Genomic DNA, 23,359 nt, shown 5'->3' on the forward strand with positions numbered 1-23,359 from the left:
ATATCTGTTTCAGTTACCATAAATCGAGAACTGCCTGTACTAGGATTTTAAATTAGTAGTATTAAAGTAGTATTTAAATTTAAATAAATTAACTACTAATACTGAAAGTATTCATATTTTACAAGTTTTTATTTAAATGACAACTCAGTATTGGCTTACATGGTAACTAGACAATAATTCATCTTATTCATGAATTCTGCATCTTTAAACAATTGATATGTGTGTTTTCTTTTAGCCAATGTTGAGAAATACATTACCCATTGCTGACAATTGCAGAATGACCAAATCTGTTCACATCTCTATGAAGACTTGGTTTTTGAAGAATTTTCCATTCATCACAAGCTAATAAGAGAAGAGAATATAATTTGCTGTTACTAGACTTCAATATTAGCAGAAAGTGTGATAATTATAAAACAATCCAAATCTCTCACATCACAATGAAATTAAGTTCAAAGAATTTTCTGATTATTAGAAATAATGTAAAATTATAGTTATAATTTCCTGTTCATAAGCTTTAAGAAAATATATCTCAATATTTAACAATTGAATATATTTCTATACAACCTTTAATTATTTTAAATATTACATATTCAACTGACTGTATTAAACTGTGTGCAGCAGCTGCTAAAAAAGCCAACACAGTTCTGGGCTGCATAAACAGAGAAATAGAATCAAGATCACGTGAAGTGTTAGTGCCACTTTATAATGCCTTGGTAAGGACACACTTGGAATACTGTATTCAGTTTTGGTCACCGTGATGTAAAAAAGATGCTGAGACTCTAGAAAGAGTGCAGAGAAGAGCAATAAAGATGATTAGGGGACTGGAGGCTAAAACATATGAAGAACGGTTGCAGGAACTGGGTATGTCTAGTTTAATAAAAAGAAGGACTAGGGGAGACATGATAGCAGTGTTCCAATATCTCAGGAGTTGCCACAAAGAAGAGGGAGTCGGGCTGTTCTCCAAAGCACCTGAGGGTAGAACAAGAAGCCAATGGGTGGAAACTGATCAAGGAAAGAAGCAACTTAGAACTAAGGAGAAATTTCCTGACAGTTAGAACAATTAATAAGTGGAACGACTTGCCTGCAGAAGTTGTGAATGCTCCAACACTGGAAATTTTTAAGAAAATGTTGGATAACCATCTGTCTGAGATGGTGTAGGGTTTCCTGCCTGGGCAGGGGGTTGGGTTAGAAAGCCTCCAAGGTCCCTTCCAACTCTGTTGTTGTTGTTGTTGTTGTTGTTGTTATCTCATTATAATCTAGTCTATCCTCTAAGGTTGGTCAATATTACCAACAGCAGAAATATGACCTGCCAGCAGATATATGACCTGCCATAAAATGTATGAATGAAGTCCCTTGGCGCTCTCTGAGCTTGGTTGTTTGCAAACATTTCATTACCCAACTAGGTAACATCATCAGTGCTAGGATGGAGTTTGTTCCATGTTTATATACAATAACTTACTCCATCAATATTGCCAAAGAATTGATTAAGATATTTGTTTTACTTGTTTATCTGGTGTTAATTCCTGTTTATCTGGATTTAGGAGGGGGAATATGGGGTTTTTGTTGGTTGGTTTCTTCTTTAGTTTTATTAAGTCTTTTGAATGGTCTGTAAATGTGGTTTATCTCCATGTGTCTATTGATGGCTGATTTGTCTGAATTCCAAGCCTCCAGGAATATGCTAATATTTTTGGATTAGCTTGGTCTTGGATGATCATAGGTTTCCAGTTGAAATTATGATTGAGCCTGAACATTTGTTGTGAGATTAAGGGATTTTCATGGTGTCTTCCGAATGCTAGGTGGCCTTCATGGATCTGCTTTGCCAAATCTTCTGCCTATCTGTACTCTAAAGGGGCTGTTACAAACCTTACACTGTATGCTGTAGATAACTTTTGTTTTTTGTTCTAGGGATACTGGATCTTCCAGTTTATTTAGGATGTTTTTCTTGGGGTTTTATTATTATAGTGATGGTAATATTAAGCAGTAGTATCACTGACTATTGTAATTTGTTTGCAATCATGTTGTGTTTAATATGTTCTAAAGTTTATGCAATTATACTTCTATCATTTTCTAAGCATATTTTTCTTGAATGTATAAATATATATTTCTAGAAAGTATTACCTGATGTTCATGTTTAAATTGCCATTCATTAAAAAATGTTCCATATTCTACTGAACTCTAAAACTATATAGTAATCTGATCTGAAACCAATTTCTCATTATGCCATGCCAGTATGGACTGCATGGTTTATCGCTATTTTTGTTATACTGAAACTCCTTTCAGAGCACATTAATAATGTAGCATCTACTTTGGATGTGACACAAATTTTATATATATCCTACTTTTGTACAGCCATATGAAAAGCATTGCACTATTTGTCTAAGCATTCCTATTCAGTTTTAAGCTATTTACTTTTTTCATTTGAGGAATGTGAATATAAAACTGTTTTCTTCTGGAATGTTTTCTATATACAACTTTATGCATGCTGACACTGTACTAATACTCTAGTTGGTTGCTGCAAACATGCTGTTTGTAAGCTGCAATTCATTTCTCCTTTGCTCTGTAGGATTTGCATTAGAGATTTTGCCATTGCACAAGCAATTATAAACTTTACAATCCCCAAAGTCAAATTGTCTTTTTGCAATTGTTTCATCGCTATATATTTAGAATTCCATTCTTCATCATATCATCTACACTACAGAATAAAAAAACCTTGCTTCCTAAGATAGCAGTTTATTTACTTGTCATTCCTTGCTTTCATGTTGAAATACAATGTTCTTCAAACTTTACAAATAATGTTTCATTTGTCTATAATACGTCATGGACCAGAATATCACTGTGACCTGTTTTCAGTCATATTTCCAGTATCAAATACCAGTAGCTGAATCTTTGTGGTATTGTTGGAGCTTAGAATCCTTTTGACACCATCCAGCTTAAACTTTCCGAGAACCATTAATATATATCTAACACCTTCTAATGATTCTATTAGCAGTAATTGGAATTGCACTTTCATATCTTCCATCATCCTAAGTAAATGAGAAATTCCAAATAAAGCTGTGAAAATCACTTGAAAGAATGATTTGTTCTAAGGATTTCAATGAATGAAATAACAGCTCTTATAGCACAGCACCCAAAGGATTTAGCATTTCATTGAGATTATTTGCATATTTGGTCAGGTTACTTTACATTTTACTAGAATATTCATATTTTCACTTGTAAAGGAATGTAAAACAGAAATTTGGAAAAAAAGGGAAAGAAACAAAAACTGAGACCTGAGAAACAAACTCATCAATAACCTGATTTGATTTTGACTGGTATAAAATGAGATTCTGACAGGTTTTCAAGATTCCGTCACTGTAGCCTACAACATAAAGTAATATAGGTAGTCCTTGACTTATGATAAGTGAAGCCAAAATTTTCAATGCTAAGCACAACAGTTAAGTAATTTTTGCCCTTTTTTGTCCTTTCTTGCTATGGCTATTAAGTGAATCACTGCAATTGTTAAGTTACTAATATGGTTAGTTAAATGAATCTGGCCTTGACTTTGCTTGTTAGTGGGTTGCAAAAGGTAATGACCCTGGGACACTGCAATTGTCATAAATACATGCCAACTCCAACCATACGAATTTGATCATGCAACCATGGGGATACTACAACTACGTGTTTGTGTGAAAAACGATAATAAGTCACTTGTTTCAGTGTCACTATAACTTGGAACAGTCATTAAACAAATGATTGTTTAGTCAAGGACTACCTATATAACTGGAATCTCTGGAGTGTCAGTTTTTTGGTCTAATTCTTTAAAACAGAGAAGTGTTAGTCCTTCAAGAGTTGTTTCATTCTTCCCTTTTGCATATTAGACAAAGTCAAGAATGCGTTGATCAACATTTTCTATTTCTCAGAACCAAGTTACTGTTTCTTCTCCCTTAGCAGTTCATTCATTACTTTACTAATTTAATCTCTACATTCCTTTACATCAGGGGTTCCCAACCCCCAACCCACGGCATGTTGGGAACTGGGCTGTGCAAGTAGCAGGTGAGCATGTGAACCTGCAAAGCTGCATTTGCGCAAGCAGTACGCGCAAAATCATTCCATCTCCCCCCTGCCGCTACTGGTGTGCAAGCCAGAAAGGTTGATGACCATTCCTTTACATTAGAGCTGCATCAATAGGACATGACCATCTTGACATTTCAAAAATAATACTTCATCCACAGCATTGTTGAAAATGTAGTTCTGTCCCCAATGGTTTTCATAGTTCTAATTTTCAGCATGCATAAAAATCTATTTGTTTTACATTCTCATCTTAATGTTTTCATTCTTACTAATTACATAGAATTTTCAACAGTTCAAACAAACAGTCACGACTATGATACTTGATAATGCACTATTCTGCTGCTAGTGCTTAAGCATCAATGAGAAATATCAAAAAAGTTTCACAGAAAGGTACTTGAAGGAAAAGTCTTTAAAAAATCACAAAAGAGGAGTATTACGATAATAAAATAGTGAAAGGATGCCAATTGAAGTGGAACAAGGGAAGAATGACGCTAACAACATTTTTGTATTTTTGTATTTCTCATATTTGATTTACAAGAGTCTTGATAAAATGATACTATGGACTGGAAAATAAAGAAGACTGAATAATTGTGGAGTAATTATATTTCAGATATTTGTTTCTCATGGGAACAATATAAGGAATAAATATCTCAGCAGCTTCTCAATTATTTGATAAATTCAGTTCAATTTCTTACAATTCACTTGTCTCAGACTGCTTACTAGGAAGCATTTGAACATCTAAATGTACAAGAATAGAAGCCTGCAGCTAAAAGACATGTGTGCCATTTATTGTAATTTGGTCAAGGGTAGAGCAAATCAGGGTCTTTGTTCTTTCCCCCCTGGGAAAGTGGGCTTTAGCTCTGAACAAAAATCATTATTAAAAGCTAAGTTTAAGATAAGGAAGCCTTGCAGCCTGTAGATATAACTCCTTTTTTGCCCGTGTTATTTGTCAAACTGGCAGGTCTTTTCAATACACTATAGAAAGAAAAAGAATCATGTTACAAATAGGCTTTCTTATCTTCTTTAGTCTTCTCAGTAATGGCTAAACATTGAACAAACTTCTGGGCTAAAAAGTCACTTTGCTTAGTATTTCAAAACTCCTAAAATAGATTTTTTTAATGAAATATATATATATTTATTCATTCATTATCAAGTGTAACTATTTCAAAGGAGAATGTATGCCATACTTAACAGTTTTGATTTGTCCTTGCTTGGAATAAACGGTAGAAGCACATAAATTATATCTAAAGATAGACATTTATAATTAAATGTATCATAACAAAAGCATTTGAGATATAAAAGGGTTAGTATGTTTGGCTCTAGCCTCATTGATCAAAGTGACTTCAGGGATACCCAACTGTTCACAAATACACACAATTCTAAATGCTATTATACAGAAATTGCATTAGAATAAAACACTATAAACATAGTTTAGATAGCTGAATTTTACTGGAAATAAAAAAAAATTGTTGTGTTGATAATCAGCCAGCCTCATTTAGATTAGGGAAGCATTTAAGGTTTCAAATTACATGATAAAAAAACCAAATAAAATACTAAAATTTGAGATAATATATGGAATCTTTGTCTCTTTCAAATAAATCTGAGAAGAACTTTTTTCTTTTAATTGCCTTTCTCAGTAAAACATGAATTTAGGTCTCTGAAATAACAAGCAACATGTTTTAATTGCAGGCATAACATTGATATTTAAGAATAGTGTGTTAAGCACTCTTAAAAGAAATGTTTAGTTTTGCTAACTGAATGAAAGAATTATAATTTTTTGGTATTGGATCTACTTTCCTAATGATAAAAAATAGAAATTAATGGCCTTTGCAACTGCTACATTACATTTTGGAAAGCATGTCAATATTTTGCTCAAGTGACTTTATTTAATTAATACTCACACATGTTTATGTATGTGTATACATAAAAATGTGTATATATAGTCACTAAGTCAATATGAAAAGTCAAAAATAGCTATGAAAGGGTGACTTTGGGCCTGTCACTCTCTCTCATTCCAAACAAACATCATTGGGTTGCTGTTATGGGGAAAATAAGAGGAAGAGGAGGTATATGAAATATGTTCCCATCTTGAGTTACTTGTAAAATAATAAAGGCAGGATGCAAATAAATAAATAAAAATGCTACATGATTAAGAAAAAAAGGCTACCTAACATTTTCTTTCTTTTTCATTTTCCTTTCAATTTTAATTATTATTGCGAATAAAGTGCTATAATATCTCAATTTGTTTTAATTTGATAAATGGGGCTTGATATTAATAAAATGAATTCTACTTACAAGTGAAAATGACACTACTTACAAAATAGCACTTTTCCCAGAAAGAGAAAACCATTCTACTTTCATTTCATTTGGTTTAATATAGTTAACTGTATTATATTCTAAGCATTATATTCTAATTAGCATTCTAATTATTGTTAAGACTTATATATACCAGACATACTGTTGAAATGAATACACTATATACTGTAACTAGTTTAGCTAATAGTTATAGAAGGTTAGCCCTCCATTTTGAATTTGAAAATAGCCTCTTAAAAAATCATTTAGGCCATTCCAGCTATTAATGTTTTTCCTTTTGATTTCATTTTAAAAGCTCTAAGCTTAAGTCACAGAAAGCCAAGCATCTTGAAGGAAGGGTAATCACCACAAGTAGTCCTTATTAGGACCAGTAACTGGGTCTTTAAATGAAGCCATCACCAAGGGAAATTGTGACTATGCCTATTATCTTACTTCAGTTTTCTTTGCTGTATAGGCCTGCGAAAGTCATAAATGCAAGGACTAATCACCAAGTTACTTTTTCAGCAACATTGTAACAGCAACAGTCACTACACAAGACCGTCACTAAATGTGAACTACCTGTAGAGTCAAAGAAAGAGTTTTACATTCAAAACCTTCTGGATGTGTGATCTCGGTGAACAATTTCTCCCCAGTAAGGCCAGTGATCAAAATCTTTATTAGTCATAAAGAATATAAAGTATTAATAAAATATGTGTATGTCTAATGTTCTCTTAATTATTCTAGCTTTTTAATTAAGTAGATATTATAGATTCTACTTTCTTTTGATATATGTTCATATAGAAACTGAAATTTTCCTTTTCTATTATGCTTAGGTTTAAGAGATATTCGAAGGAAGTGTTTTTAATTTAGGCTTTAGGAATAGCACAGAAGATTAAACTCACATGTAATTAATCTTCATACAAATATTAAAATTAGACAGAAATTACCTCTGTTTCATTTATATCATATCAAATTAATAATGCATGGGAAATGAGACTACTAAAATTATAGATAATATGTTAAGAGTTTTAATTATTTAGGAAAAGAAATGATGTAGCATTACAATTTAAAACCAAAGCAGACAGTAATTTTTATGTTTAAAAATAACAATCAGTTTCTGCAGTCCTAGGCTTATATTCATGATGTTCTCAGTGCATACACAAAGTTGATTACAATTTCTACATTATATGTCAAGAAAATATAACCATTAAAAAATCTATTGAAGGAAATCACAGACCCTACACTTTTTAATTTAATGCTACAAATAAAAATTAGTGTCTTTAAGCTATCGATATATCTTACTGTATTAAATTATTAAAGAACTCTGTAATAAAATTGTAATTGATATAACTACTAATATAATTTATACCACTAAAAGAAGAAATAAATGTAGTTAGTTAAATATTGCACATTTTGTGGGGGTTATAATTTGTTAGGCTAGGGTTAGAAACATTGGAGAAAATATTTATTAAATATTAGATAGATAGATAGATAGATAGATAGATAGATAGATAGATAGATAGATAGATAGATAGATAGATATAGATATAGAGAGATAAGACATAGAGATAGTATATATTTCCTACTTGTCATAATTTCAGAAAAGTAATTATTTTTATCACATACTGCTATGTCTTCAATCATATCAAATTATAACCCTCTATTAAACTAGGACATATGAAATATCAAAAACATTCCCTCTATGAATATTCACCGTTTGGAGGTCTAGTTATATGTATTTTTCCCCACATTAACTGGAGAATATTTTTACAAGCTGTCAACATTACTATTTTGAGAAATGTAAAACTGACAAGGCAACAGTGCATAACCTGACATGTCCCCTTCTTACCTCATTTTAGTTTATTGTATAAATGTGTTCAAGTAGTATTATAAAGATTAACTTTGTTTAAATATGTAAATACATTCTGACTTTTTAATGCTAAACTTAGGAAATTATTATTGTATTAAGAATTATAGATTTAAAATAGAGGATCAAAAAGGCTGTTCACTCATCCCCCCAAAAAAGGGACCAAAATAGCCTTTTCAGTAATGTGGACTTGCTTTGGTTGTAGCCTGTCTGGTGCCATCTTTTGTTCTTATGATTGTATTATTGTCCTCTGTCCCCTTTTATCTATGAACTGAACAGAATCTATGGGAGTTCAGCAATGTAAAAAATAAATAAATAAATATAAGCTAAATCAAGACCCTTGAACATTCTAAAAAATTTTACTACCGGTTCTGTGGGCATGGGTTATTTTGTGGGTGTGGCTTGATGGTCATGTGACACTGGGCATGGCTTGGCGGTCATGAGACTGGGTGGGCGTGGCCAATAAAAATAAATAATAAAAATAATAAACAAAGTATACAAAACAATAAGAGGTACCAAAAACCAACTTTCACACTTTACACCCACACAACACAACACAACACAACTGACTCACACACAATGTAAAAGCAGCTGCACTTCAGCCAAAATGTCCCCTGCAACAAGCAGGAACCTCACACAACCACAAAAAGCTCAATAATCAACTTTCACACTTAACACACAAACATAACACAACACAACTGACACACACACAATGTAAAAGCAGCTGCACCTCACCCAAAATGGCCCCTGCAACAAGCAGGAACTTCACACAGCCACAAAAAGCTCAAAAACCAACTTTCACACTTTATACACACACACAACACAATACGACTCACACACACACAGACACACAAAATGCCACATACAGCCTTGTGAGATTTTGTGTGTTTGTGTAGTTAGAGTGAAACACTACAGAAACATCTCAGAAAGCTGCACAAATATTTTATTTTATTTTATTTTATTTTATTATTTTATTTTATTTATATTTTTTAGATCAGGGATCTCCAACCTTAGTAACTTTAAGGTTTGTGGACTTCAACTCCCAAAGTTCCTCAACCAGAAAAGCTGGCTGAGGAACTCTGGGAGTTTAAGTCCACAAGCTTTAAAGTTACTAAGGTTGGAAACCCCTGTTTTATATAAAAGCAGCTAAATTTAAAACTTCCTTAAATTTTAATTGCTGTCTAAAAACCCAATTCCTTAAAAAAAAACCAATTAACTATTTTTAATAGTTTACTTACCCAATTGAGGCAGGCAGATTGAGTTGCTCACCGAGGAGATGGATTGCAGGCAGGCAGATTCAGTTGCTAGCTGATGCAACTGATTGCAGAAGCCATGGCTTTGCGAGCCCGAAAGGAGCAGTAATTAGGTAAGTGAGGGACGGGGCAATTGGGTGGGCATGGGTGGGGGCTGTTGTAAGAGGTTGTAAAAAAGTGATTTTAAAAACCTGTGAGGATCAGGAAACTCATCGCCAGAGGAAAAAAAGATTTTAAAAGGCTCCTCTGACGATTCCATCTGAAGATGCCTCATGGCAGCCCAGAACCTCTTAAAAGGATTTTTTCTACAAGCTCTTCAGCTGAAGAACTTGTAGAAAACATGTTTTTTAAAGGTTCTGGTAATCAGGCAATTCAGCTGGGATCCCCAGAGAAGCCTTTTAAAACCTTTTGTTTTTACAACCTCTTCGGCAAAGAGAACTGGTTCAGGGGCTTGGCCAGCTGGGCATCATTACCAGTTCTGTGAACTTGGCCAGATTTTTGCCAACGATTCTTAAGAACCAGTAGCACCACTGCCCTTGAACCTTGAATATTGTAGAAACAAAAACATTTGCATCTCAATTTTCTATCTACTGATCAAATTCAAGGACTGAAATAATAAAAATGTGGCTTGTCTTAGAATAAAAATATGGTTATATATATTCATATTTATGAAATGAACTTGTATACATTTTTTATTGTTACATAAGTTATATACTATATTCTGTATAGTATATATTAAATTTGGCGTTCCAACCTTTCAAACATTTACTCTTATACCTACCAATGTCATAGGCCAGGAAATCAGCAGAAAAACACTTTGCACCATTACTTAATGAAGTATCATTATGAGTGTTTCCCCCAAAAATTAACATTGCTCCATTCATCAAAACAGCTGAGTGGAGATATCTTGCAAAGCCACTCTCTTTTAAAATTGTCCTGTTGAAAAAAAAGGAGTATATAAGGCATCAAGAGGAGTCAAGGTGATCTGTGTGGAATAACTATAAATTAAACAATATTTTTTTAGCCACAGTGCCACAGCAATCACATCTGTTTAAATGCACAGAAAAACAAATTTCAAGAATTATATTATGAATAGACTTGAAAAAGGCCAGGGAAGAAACAAGCTGTAACTATTCATCCTTTAAAAAATTCTTATTATCCTGGGGACTTTGGAGTTAAAATATAGTTCCATACTGTAGAATGATTTTGTTTCTATTAATACATATGTGAAATCTCTGATCCTCTGAACAGCCTGGTAACATTTAAGATATTAGAGTTGATGTTTAACAACATTCAGAATACTTAGCAATAACAACAATTATCTCAGAAAAGAAAACAGGTTGAATCCTATTGCTAGAATGCTATTGTTTTCTTTACTGAGTAAAGAGAAAGCAAAAATTTTGCATTTCGGTATCAAACTTAAGTATTCATATAACCTGAATATTCGATCAGTTAACAAAATGTATGAGAATACACATACTATAAATATACACACACACATGTACATACATATATTAAAAAGTTTTACCATGTTCTAGTATTAACTTCATATTTGTAAAGATCATCAACCAATCCATATTTATTACTGGGCAATGCTTTGTAGCCTCCATGAACATATACAGACTTTGTTGTATCATCATAGACACTGGTATGGCCATATCCACCTTGTACTATTGCTCCTTTTGTTTCTGGTACAAGCCAAGAGTTTGTTCCTAAGATATAACAAAATAATTATTAACTGAAATGGAATATAAATTCATTCCTAATTCACATAATTTCCTAATTCCTATATTATAATCAACATTCTTAGAAAGCAAGAAATCCATTTTATATGTTATTATTTATATTTCATTCCCAAAGTTCAGTCAAATCTGTTGAACACTGATATATAAAAGTATATACAATATCAAAATTATCAACAGAATATGAACATTGTCTTTAAAAAATGATATCCTTAATATGATTCCCTAATAATTCAATCAATTCAAAATGCATATCCATATTAAAATTATATCTAATAATTAATATGATTAATGATATATCACTGATATCTAATATCAAATTAATAATCAATACATGTTTTACTGTTGGAATGCTTCAACAAATCTCATGGAGAAAACCTAATATAATCGCACTTTGCCAGGTTTGCACATAATTTGAGGGTGAGCCAGTGAACAAAATCCAAACCAAGCATTACAATGTAAGGCATCCAGGATGGGATGGGGTAAGATGGAGATGAAGATGAGATAACTTTTATTGTCATTTTCTACTGTGAGCACACTGGCACACATTAAAAATGAAATTCTGTTGCCTGCTGTCAAAAGAAAGTATATATATACCCATACACAAACACAATATATACACATGCTACGTGTGTGCGTGTGTGTGTGTGTGTGTGTGTGTATACAAATGTACATATATACACATACATACATGAGTGTGTGTGTGTCTGTGTTTGTGTGTGTGTCAGCGCATATTGAATACATAGTAGAAAGAGGAAACTTGAGAGTTCACTGGTTGATACTATATGGAACAAAACTGTGACTGAATCTAGACAGATAAGGTGTCATTACCAAGAAATGCATGTCATGATATGTATGCATAAGTCACATTGTGATTTCTTTGGTTATGGCCTAATTCACTGTCCAAATCAGCAATGGTAGTTTTTGAAACAAGAAAAATCAGAAATTTTATCATGTCTTAATATGTTCATTTATTAAGTTTATGTGCTCTTTATAATTAGAAAAAGAAACTAATATTAAAACTTTTCCAGCTTCAATGCTATGTAAATAAGTCTAGGAATCTGTGTTAAGAAATATCAAACATACAATCCATCTTTATTATCATTGTTGTCCTCTCCTTTTGTTTTTTGGAATAAACAATGACATTTTGTGTCTTATTATTATTCACATTTATATACCGCCCTATCTCCCAAATTATGACAAATTAATCACCTAATTTATTTTTCAGTCAGACTGAAAAATCAAGGCACTGCTAACTCTTTCACCTAAATTAAATATACACTTCAGTAAATTTGTTTACTGTTCTTGAAGCGTCAAGCACCTTTGAGTATCATGCTAAAGCAAATGAGCTTTCTTTCACCTTTCCTGACTATTATTAAAATGATGGCATTCATGGGCCATCTAAGAATCTCAGAAGTTCTCAGTAGGAGAATTATAAGGTTGTTTTTTTAACTTGCACCATGACTGGAAAAATCCACAAGGAAGTTTATTTTCCTTCGGTTTAGTAAGACTACATACATTCTGTAAGAGTCTTAGTGTGAGTCTGGGAAAAATACAGAGAATATTATTACTTTTCTTTAGCAAAAAATAGTGTTTTAGTATCTTTAGAAATTTTTGAAGAACAATTTCTACTACACAGACTTGTTTCAATTAGTAACCATATGATGTCTGCTCTCAATGTCAAGAGCTTCTTTAGAATTAAAAAGAAAATAAGAGCTGTATTGGCTTTAAACAAACACTGTTCCCACCATTCCCCTTATGAAAGTAATATGGTTCCCTCTCCACTCACATGGAAACTTTGTCAAAATATCTCAAAGAAAAAATAAATTAGGGAAATGTAAGAATGCTTAAGTTTAATTTATTTTTGCAAGATACTCCACAACTCTTCTTCAGTTTCATCCTTGTAGGTATATAAATCAAAAGTGGTAATTATATTACTGTTTATATTGTTTGCCCTGTTGAATTAAATCTTTTTAAAGTTCATGGATCTTGTATTACCTGAATAATTTGTGTTTGGAAATCAGGGTAATAAGAAGATTAATGCCACTATTGAAACCGAGGGCTTTTACAAACCAGAGGGCTGGAAGGGATCTGGAAGTTTACTATCCAAGTCATTCCCATTTTAGGAATCCAAAGACAATCTAGACAAATGACTGTCTAACTACCTGATGTTCCAATAAAGGAGAACCCATGACTCTAAGAGGCAGACTGTTCCACAGTTTAATAGCTCTTGCGGGTAGGAAATTACTCTTTATTTCCAATTTAAATGTCTCTCTGCAAAGCTTCCATTCATCTTTTTTTATCTAACCATCTTCCTGTCACTGCCTTCAAGTATTGGGGACTGCTAACTCTCTCCTAGATTAATCTTCTTCAAGCTAAACAACCCCAGTTCCTTTAACCATTATTCATAGAACTTTGCTTCCAAGTCTCTCACTATCTCTTAAGTCTTGTTTCTGATCTTTTCAGAATCTTTTTTTTTAAATAGTGACAAAAACTGGAAGAACAGTCTGACTGGTATAGCATAGCACAACTCTCACCTTCCATGATCTCAAAAATATATCTCTATCCACAGCCAAAGATGCCATTGGTGGTTTCAGAATATGTAGCACACTGTTGGTAAATCTTCTAACTCTATTATTTGTCTACCAGGAAATCCAAGATTCTTTCTGCCTTTTTAGGACTTTCCCAGATAACTGTGCCAATCTGATTGGTCTGCTGTTGACCGAGTCCACTTTTCCATTTTCTTAAAGGCCCAAAAACATTAGCTCTTCTTCAATTTTATGGCACTTCCCTGTAATCTAAGATTTCCCAAAGATTATGATGTCACATCTGCCAGCTCCTTAACACCATGGGATATAGTAAACTACAGTTGGTACAAATAGGGTTATTTGTGTATCCATGGATCAGACCTGTAAGTGTTATGTCATATTATTTCTACAGGAGCTGCATTCTTTACTATTTTGAGTACAACTGCAATTCAGAGTGCTTAAGCCTTATATAGTTTAGGATCTATGTAACAAAAACAAAAGCCTAATGAGAATCTCTACGCATTGGTACATCTGGCAGGAAGGAATATCTAAGTATAATAACCATTTATCTGAAATGGTGTAGGGCAGTAATGGCTAACCTTTTTGCTATCGCATGCCAAAAGTGGGGGAACTGCGGGGGGGGTCGCGCGTGTGTGTGTGTGTGTGTGCCCATATCTATAATCCTATGCACCCCCAGCTGCATGTGTGAGCAACCCATTCACGGGACCCCCACTTTTGGCACCAGGTTGGCTTGGTGGACCTGTTTTTCACCTTTACCAGGCTCCAGAGCCTTTCTAGAAGCCTAGGGAGGGCAAAAACAGCCTTGCCCCTGCCCCCCCCGGAGGCCGGAAACAGCCTGTTTGCCGACTTCCAATGATACCGGAAGGCCCATTTTTTGGTCTCCCCAGACTCCAGAGCCTTTTTAGGAGGCTGGGGAGAGCGAAAAATGGGCCTTCAACACCCACCCCCAGGCCCTCCGGAAGGCAGAAACAGCCTCTTTCCCTACTTCCGGTGGGCCCAGAAGCCCGAAAATCAGCTGGCTGGCGCACGCATGCACGCCAGAGCTGAGCTCATGTGTCCACCGATATGGCTCCATGTGCCACCTGTGGCACGCATGCCATAGGTTCGCCATCACGGGTGTAGGGTCTCCTTCCTGGGCAGGGGGTTGGACTAGAAGGCTTCCAAGGTCCCTTCCAACTCTGTTGTTATTATTATTATTATTAAGTACATATACTCTTTGGGGGTTTCTATTTATGGAATATTAAATCCCTGGATGCAAGAATGGTTGTACCAGTCATGATCTTTTAGAAAGAAAATCTGACTATTCAGGAAAATCTGTGTAGGACTAGTCTACACAATGCCATGAATGAATGTTGTATGAGGATACTTTTTTTAAATTCGTACAACAATGTATTCTTTATTGAATGATTGATTCCAATTCTTTATTCTATTTGACTTGGGAAATATTCAACTATTAAGTGCAATTAACACAGTATAAAACTCAAATAATTTTATGAAAGAAAACATACAAAGTTATACTATTAAGATAAGTGGTAGAATTTGCAGTTAAAAACTGTAACACAATAATAGTGGGATTTAAAATCTTTAAAAAGATTTTCATTTTCTTAACAGGATTAAACTGTCATACAAAAACAATATCTATTACTATTCAGAGTTTTCCAATCTGTTTTCTATGTTGCTTTGTTCCAAAACTCCATTTGTACTTAGAGTCACCATCTGGAATTTTAAAGTTTAAAATCATCCAACTGCTGTAGGTCTAGAGATAAATCCTGTACAGGAATTCAGGAAAACATAGTACAAAATGCATTAAACCTTAATGGAATAAAATTACAGAAAAAAAAGGAAACATAAAAATGATCAACCTCAAAAAATAAACTACAAAGTAGAGACAAGATTCTGCAAACTAAACCTTTGTAAAATAAATGAATACTTACAAAAAGATCCAATGGCAATGGAAATAAAAGAACTCCTAGCCACAATTCTCATAATGTCAAACTCTACTTTCCTGTATTAGTGTGATTAATATTTGATGCTGACAATCTATTATCATTGTTGACATTACAGTTGGCATTAATCCTGAATAATAATAACTGCTAACTATGCAATTTTTTTGCCACTACTAATAGTTTAAAGCCATGAACTGAAATGTATTAAAATGTGCTTTGGAGTAGAACCTATTTTACAAATTTTTTACAAATACATATATTCTATAATATTTTAAAGGAAGTTACAAAGCAGAATCAAGACCTAGATTTCAACTTTAGCCCCAGTAATAAACTATGCAGTAGACAATGACCGTTTCATTTCTGTTGTTAAATGAAGTAGAAGCTAATTTAGCCAACCATGTATCTTCCATATAATGCTGCTTGGAATTCCTCCAAGGACATTACACTTAGCAATATAATTTTAACAATATTAACTATTAATGAACACTATAGTACTACAGTAACAAGTTACTTGTTGCATGAGTCACATGATATTCTTATTTTTTCAGTATTTAGCAATGCAAAATAGAACTATGCATGGTCTGAAAGTGATTCAGAAGAAGCACTTCATGTATGTGAATGAAGACCTCTTTACTATTCATTAAAGCAGTCCAACATTTTTCAGGTTTCAATATGAGCTTGAGAGTTTTAAGAGCTATAGTTTTAAGAGCTATATTATTTTTAACTAGTAGTTTTGTTAAATAGTTTTTCCAAGCTCACCCCAAAACCTGAAAAAAAGCCAGATTGTATTGATGAACAATAGAGAGGTAATAAAATTGAGCACTAGCACATTAAAAACTGTATATCTTCAGCCTTTGAGTTCAACTTTCTCTGGCATGGAAGAATTAATTGGTCCAATATTTGTTCTTGACTTTTTCAAGTACAGAATTCCAGTGGGAATGTTAGACTTGTACTCACAAAAAATATATTTAATATTAACGTTATTGGAAATTATACATCTCACTAAAATTAACAGATTTTGTGCATAATATTCTTATCTTAATAATACAATTCATTATTTAACATTAACACAGCAAAATTTATCTCAAAAATATTACTAAGGGCATCTACCACACCTGACAATCACTGCAAACAATGCTATCAGTTTTTAGTATTCATAGTTGGATGAATCAGTTTTATAAGATCAGTTTTATAAGACCTATAAAAAGAAAATAAAAAGAAGCTGCAGGTTGCCCACCTTGTATTACATTAAAAGTGTAGCAAGACGTTTTGGTGTTTTTTTTACTTTTAAACAACTAAGAAATCAGTTGTTATTTCCACAATGTTAAGGCTTCCTTTCCCAGCTATAGTGTTATCAATCATTTCCCCAATTTACCACTGTGGGCATGACTAGAGACCTTTTTTTTCCAGTTCCATAAACTGGAGATAGAGGGATTATCTTAAAACCATAGCTGAGAAGGCATAATCTCTTTGCACAGATAAGCATCTCAGTGCAAATATCACATTTTCCCTTATTTTCTCACATACGCAAACCAGAAAAAGATGGATAGATTCATGGCTACAGTCTATGTCTTTAACCTAATATGCAGCTTGTCTCTTAAAAGCATATTAAATACATATTGCAAATGTTAGTATTGATGGACAAAGTGAATATTCATATTCAGAGATAATACCCACATGAATAACAGATGCTAGAAGAACAACGCTAGAAGAAAGTTATGGTATGTTTATGGGCATTCCAAAGGCATCTAATTTGACCATTGAGGGAAGCAAAATACTCAGTTATATGAAACCCTAGTCTGTTTTATCAGGAATCTTCTGATGTTGTTTTTTTCCAATAATTTACCTTGTTAGATCCTATCCTTTTTTTTTTTTCTCTCAGCTTAACTACAAACTGCATAATGCATTTATTGCTGTTCATTGTTCTTATTTCTAAAATTAGGACACAACAGCATTCAGGCAATGACTGGGAATAGATAAGAAAATCTAGCTAATGAATAGGCAATTATTAGTACTTAGTCCATTTCATTGTTATAAAAAGATAATAACTGGAATTTAAATGATATTTACTGATATTGGCTACTCTCATAATCCTGCTTACTTAAAAATGAATCACGTATGACTCATTGGAATGAATACTGCAGCTATCAATTAGACTTGAAAATGTCCTATGCACAACTTTAAAAAATGATAAATACCACGGAACTTTATAAAGAAATAGAATTGTTTATATCTGCATTATATAATACAGAAGAATGCACTTCAGTATTGTTAAAACAACAAAAAATGCTGTCTAGAAAAAAAACAGTAATTTACTGAATTTTTTTTAAAGCTCAGAATCCAGCAAAATTGGAACAGTAGTGCATCCTGCTGGATTGTAGTAAAACTGCAGAGTTCAAAATTGTACAGTATTATTAATTATTCATAAAAACACAATTTATATCTTCAAAAATGACATTAAATGATATTAAAATGAAGGGTGGTCAAAACTGAATTATTTCTTTGAAAGTTGAGGTGGAATCAAGTATGTTAATGTCAGTAATATTAAGCGTATCTTTCCAAAAATAAATTGATTGATTGAATGCATGTATTGCATTGTACTTACTTTTAAGGCAGCTATTCTGAGAGAGGTTTTTTTTCACAATTGTCATTTTGAAAGTGCCTGCTTGTACATTACTGATAGAGGTTAATTCTAAGATACTTTGTGAAAAGCTACTTCATTTTACATGAAAGATTTCCTTTTCATGTAACTTCTAAAATTAACATCTACATCTATATCACAATTAGTTATGTGTAATCGTTTAAAAATGTATAAAATATGCAACTTTTTCCTAACAAACAGGAAACAGCAGGTGAAGCTAAGCAGAATCACATCAGATACCTGTACAATTAGCACAGGGGCCCCCCAAGGCTATGTACTCTCCCCACTTCTCTTCTCTCTATATACCAATGACTGCATCTCTAACAATCCATCTGTTAAACTACTGAAGTTCGCAGATGACACAACATTGTCATCATTCAAGACAATGATGAATCCGCATACAGACGGGAGGTTGAACGACTAGCCTCGTGGTGTTGTTCCAGAACAATCTGGAACAGAACACACTCAAAACTGTAGAAATGGTGATAGATTTTAGGAGAAACCCTTCCGTATGTCCACCTCTCACAATACTAGACAACACAGTATCAATCTTCAAATTTTTAGGTTCTACCATATCCCAAGATCTAAAATGGACATCTAACATCAAAAAGTCATCAAAAAAGGACAACTAAGAATGTTCTTTCTGCGCCAACTCAGAAAGCTCAAACTGCCCAAGGAGCTATGATCCAGTTCTACAGAGGAATTATTGAGTTTGTCATTTGCACCTCTATAACTATCTGGTTTGGTTCTGCAACCCAACAAGACAGACACAGACTTCAGAGGATAATTAGAACTGCAGAAAAAACAATTGCTACCAACCCGCCTTCCATTGAGGACCTGTATACTGCACAAATCAAAAAGAGGGCTGTGAAAATATTTACAGATCCCTCACATCCTGGACATAAACTGTTTCAACTTCTACCCTCAAAACGACGCTATAGAGCACTGCACACAAGAACAGTTTTCCAGAAGGCCTTCACTCTGCTAAACAAATAATTCCCTCTACACTATCAAACTATTTACTAAATCTGCACTGCTATTAATCTTCTCATCGTTCCCATCACCCATCTCCTTCCACTTATGACTGTAACTTTGTTACTTGTATCCTTACGATTTATACTGATATTGATTGTTTCTTGATTGCTTATTTGTAGCCTATGACTATCATTAAGTGTATCATTAAGTGTTAAATTTGTACCCTATGACTATCATTAACTGTTGTAAGTGTTGTACCTTAATGAAAGTATCTTTTCTTTTATGTACACTGAGAGCATATGCACCAAGACAAATTCCTTGTGTGTCCAGTCACACTTAGCCAATAAAATTCTATTCTATTCTATGATCCAGAAGCAAACAGAAATCAAACTCATCCATACATCAAAATTTATTTATAAACTTATATGTTGCAATCAAGCAACTTTAATTTATTACTCTCTACTAGTACTTCCCCCACTGATACTTGCAGAAAAGTTGGTCAGAAAAGGAAATTGATATTAGGCTGAAACAGTGTTTAAATTACTGATATTTTCTTTCCCTCTCAACACAAAATTATATAAACCAGCATAGAAAATCAGATCCAGACTGTAAAGGTTTGGTTTCACTAATACTCCAATTGAAATGAAAGGATTCTGTGGGAGCAACTTCCTTAGAAAATTGTAATTGGTACTATTTAATATAAAAATATTTAGCAACCTTTTTATTTACAATATTGCAATTAGTTTTTTTCAAAGTTGTCTTAAAAGAGGTGTTTCCTATGTGGTAGTTTATCCTTTATTTTCTTTTTTTTTCAAGTTAGTATAGCTGCTACCGTGTATTTAATACCATTGTATTAAAATTAAACTTACATTTTTGGTTAATACATATTTTTAAAAAACAAGAACTATAGGACATATTAACAGAAGAGGAGGATTTAAAACTCTCATTACTGTATTTCCCATATTAAAATTCCTAACCAAAATGAATGTAACCCATCTATGATAGGTTAAAAAAATATCAGGTGGTAGGTTTATCCCTTATTCTGCCTTGTCTCAGAGGTTCACATCCTGAAGTTTTAAAAAAGCAATTCAAAAAACAAAAGGGCAACTTACTGATGTAATACTCTTGAACGCTGCTTGTATAGCCATATATTACAGAGTAACCAAAAATCACAAGCATGATAACATCCCTGCTGTCAAGTTCCACTATGTGCGCTGAGTGACCCTCAACTGCATATTGCTGGCCATGAACAAGCACTGCTGGAATTCGGAGGTTCCAGGTCTGACTTGGTATGTTGAAAATCCATAATTCATCAGTGACGTTACCAGTTTTTGTTTCAATTTTGCCTCCATACATGTAAATGTCATCCTGTTTTAGAGAAGGGGAAATGATCATTAGTTAAACTTCATATAAAAATACAAAACACACGAATATAAATGCTGAGCTGTGGTATTATTCTTTCCACATTAGAAATAACATGGACTTATAAGTTTATACTACATTCTTACACTACAGAATCTTACTTCTGTGAATTTTTTCGGGGGAAAAACTCTCCTTTTTTCACCAAGAATTTACTATACTAAAGACAAGGTATATTGACCAATGAGCAGTGATAAATTTAACTGCTTTATTAAAATTTAGCATATAACCATAAATTACAAATGAATCTTGGTGCAGTTTCCATTGTAAATACTTTCTAGCAATTCGTATATATCAGTGGTTGTCAACCTGGTCCCTACCACCCACTAGTGGGCGTTCCAGCTTTCATGGTGGGCGGTAAGGGTTTTGTCCGATACTGAAGGACTTTGTTTTTTTTTTAATTTAATTGACCTTTTAAAAAATTTTCATAGCATTATTTAAAAGCATTTTCATTAGGTTTTCATAAAATTCTATATGACAATTTAAATTTCTGAAAATAGACTATTTGTATCAGCCATGCATAAGTTTAGTTCACAGTACATAAGTGAAACTAAATGTGCTATAGTACGACCGCAAACAAAATTGCCTCATCCCAGAATAGTTTGCGCATCTCCCCCACACCACCCAGCTGTAACAGACAAGCAGAGCTGGTAGCCGGTGCCCCCCCCCCACAAACGCAATCCACGATGTGCGAGAGACATGTGCAGACGACGATACTGTGGATGGTTAGAAAATGGTGGGTGGTTAGAAAATTTTACTATTAACAGAGATACAAAAATGGGCGGTAGGTATAAAAAGGTTGACACCCCTGGTATATATGAATTTCAGAGTAGATTATTGGTTCTACAAATATTGTAATATTACTGCAGCTGCATAATACCACATCTCAATATTATATTTTTTTCTAGCCTTTTTTTCCAAACCATGCCTCTCTGAGTTTCAACTACTTTTCAGTTCCTACCAAGAATAACTTTTGGGTGGGGAATAGTGGACCTTTTTTAACTTGAATACTTTCAGACAATACAATAATTCAGATTATTGTCCTGTATTTCAATTATAAAAAGCAGCCTTACATGATCAGATGCCTCAAATGAACTTTTTAAGTCAAATTATTCCTAGCTTCCTTATGTCCTAGGATCCTTATTCTATGACATTTCCAATCTTCTGTGTACTACTGCCATTTTGAACTGGCAAGAACTCCCCTCTCCCCAGAACAGGGGTCGCCTAAGACCATCGGAAATATGGGAAGTATACTTGCGAGTCGAAGAATCGTGCTCCAATGGTTGACTCCACAAGCCAGCTGCAGGCTCTTCAAATCGCTAGCCAAATTCGGCTTCAGGCGCGATGAATTAAAAAAGAGAGAAACCTTTGCTCTGATGTCTCCCTCTCAAGCCAGCTGCAATCACTCCCAATCGCTAGCCTAATCTGGCTTCAGGCGCGATAAACTTAATAGGGGAGGAGTCTCCGCTTTAATGCCTCCGTCCTCAAGGCAATCCCAAGCAGTTCAGATCGCTAGTCAATATGGCTTCAGGCGCGATAAATTCAAAACGAAAATAATTTTACGGTTGGGGTCGCCACATCGTGGGGAATTGTATTAAAGGGGTCGCAGCACTATAAAGGTTGATGTTGTGTCTTGCCCGCTCTCACCGCAGCCGGGGCCTTCTTATCTGCTTCCGAATGCTGAGGAATGTCCTAGTATGCCTCCCGGCCCCAGCCCTGGCTCCATGCCCAGACAGGAGGAAGCACCTCCTGGCCCCAGCCCTGGCTCCATGCCCAGACAGGAGGAAGCACCTCCTGGCCCCAGCCCTGGCTCCATGCCCAGACAGGAGGAAACACCTCCCGGCCCCAGCTCTGACTCCATGCCCAGGCAAACGGAGCAACTAGACCCCTCCCCCTCCCCCACAGCATGTGAGCCTGAGGGAGGTCAATTACCAACAGCTGCCAACTGGAGTGACCCTCGCTTCAGAAGAATTGATAGGCGGCGGCGTCAGAAGGAAGGGAGGGGCAGGCCTGGATAAGTGCTGAGTCATGGAGCCACACCCCATGGCCTATATAAAGGACCTGCTTTCTGGCATTCTCTGAGTCAGGCAAAGTCTAAACATATCTTGCTGAAGTCACTTTCTGGTCTCCTGCCTGCCCTGAGGACTTTGCTAGGACTTTGCAGAGCTGCAGAGGCACGCCTGATTCGGATTTCCCTGACCCGGCCGTCAGCGGAGGAGTGGGACACGATAGTTGAGAACCACTGCCCCAGAGCTAGAATAATCCTTGTTTTCTTCACATTACATGATTGCTATTAGTATTTTGATATTATTGTCTTCCCCCAATGCATATCACAATCATTGCAAAACCTTTTAGTAAATTAAAAATAAGTTTTGTATTCCATAAATGGATGTTCTTTACAAGTCACTCTAAAATGTTCACATTACTCTTTTAAAGTCATGTCCTGACATCTACTTCTGTTCAATCTCTACAATGCCAAACAGTAGTAAGATGTAAAGGCAAGAGGTAGCCGTTGCTTACCAACTACTCCTTCAGTTGAATTCGAAAATTACAACAGTGCTGAAAAATAACTTTAGGCTAAAATAACTTTAGGTAGGACCATTTACTACTTTTGCAACATCCTTT

General features: G+C 34.3%; 1 protein-coding gene across 4 annotated transcripts in view; it reads right to left on the reverse strand.

Moving 5' to 3' along the window:
• ATRNL1 (attractin like 1) overlaps window positions 1-23,359 on the reverse strand; it is a 618,957-nt gene that overhangs the window by 515,789 nt on the left and 79,809 nt on the right. For all 4 annotated transcript variants that reach the window (XR_009155605.1, XM_058187058.1, XM_058187059.1 and 1 more), the window contains exons 8-11: window positions 20,428-20,683; window positions 10,991-11,174; window positions 10,244-10,398; window positions 258-342 (exon numbers count right to left, since the gene is read on the reverse strand). Coding sequence is in view for 3 of the 4 variants with exons in the window: in XM_058187058.1 (XP_058043041.1) it covers window positions 258-342; window positions 10,244-10,398; window positions 10,991-11,174; window positions 20,428-20,683 (680 nt within the window). In the remaining variant the exon portion in view is untranslated. The remainder of the gene's footprint in view (window positions 1-257; window positions 343-10,243; window positions 10,399-10,990; window positions 11,175-20,427; window positions 20,684-23,359) is intronic.

The sequence above is a fragment of the Ahaetulla prasina genome, chromosome 6 (assembly GCF_028640845.1).
Source record: "Ahaetulla prasina isolate Xishuangbanna chromosome 6, ASM2864084v1, whole genome shotgun sequence".
In the NCBI taxonomy this organism is placed as follows: Eukaryota; Metazoa; Chordata; class Lepidosauria; order Squamata; family Colubridae; genus Ahaetulla; species Ahaetulla prasina.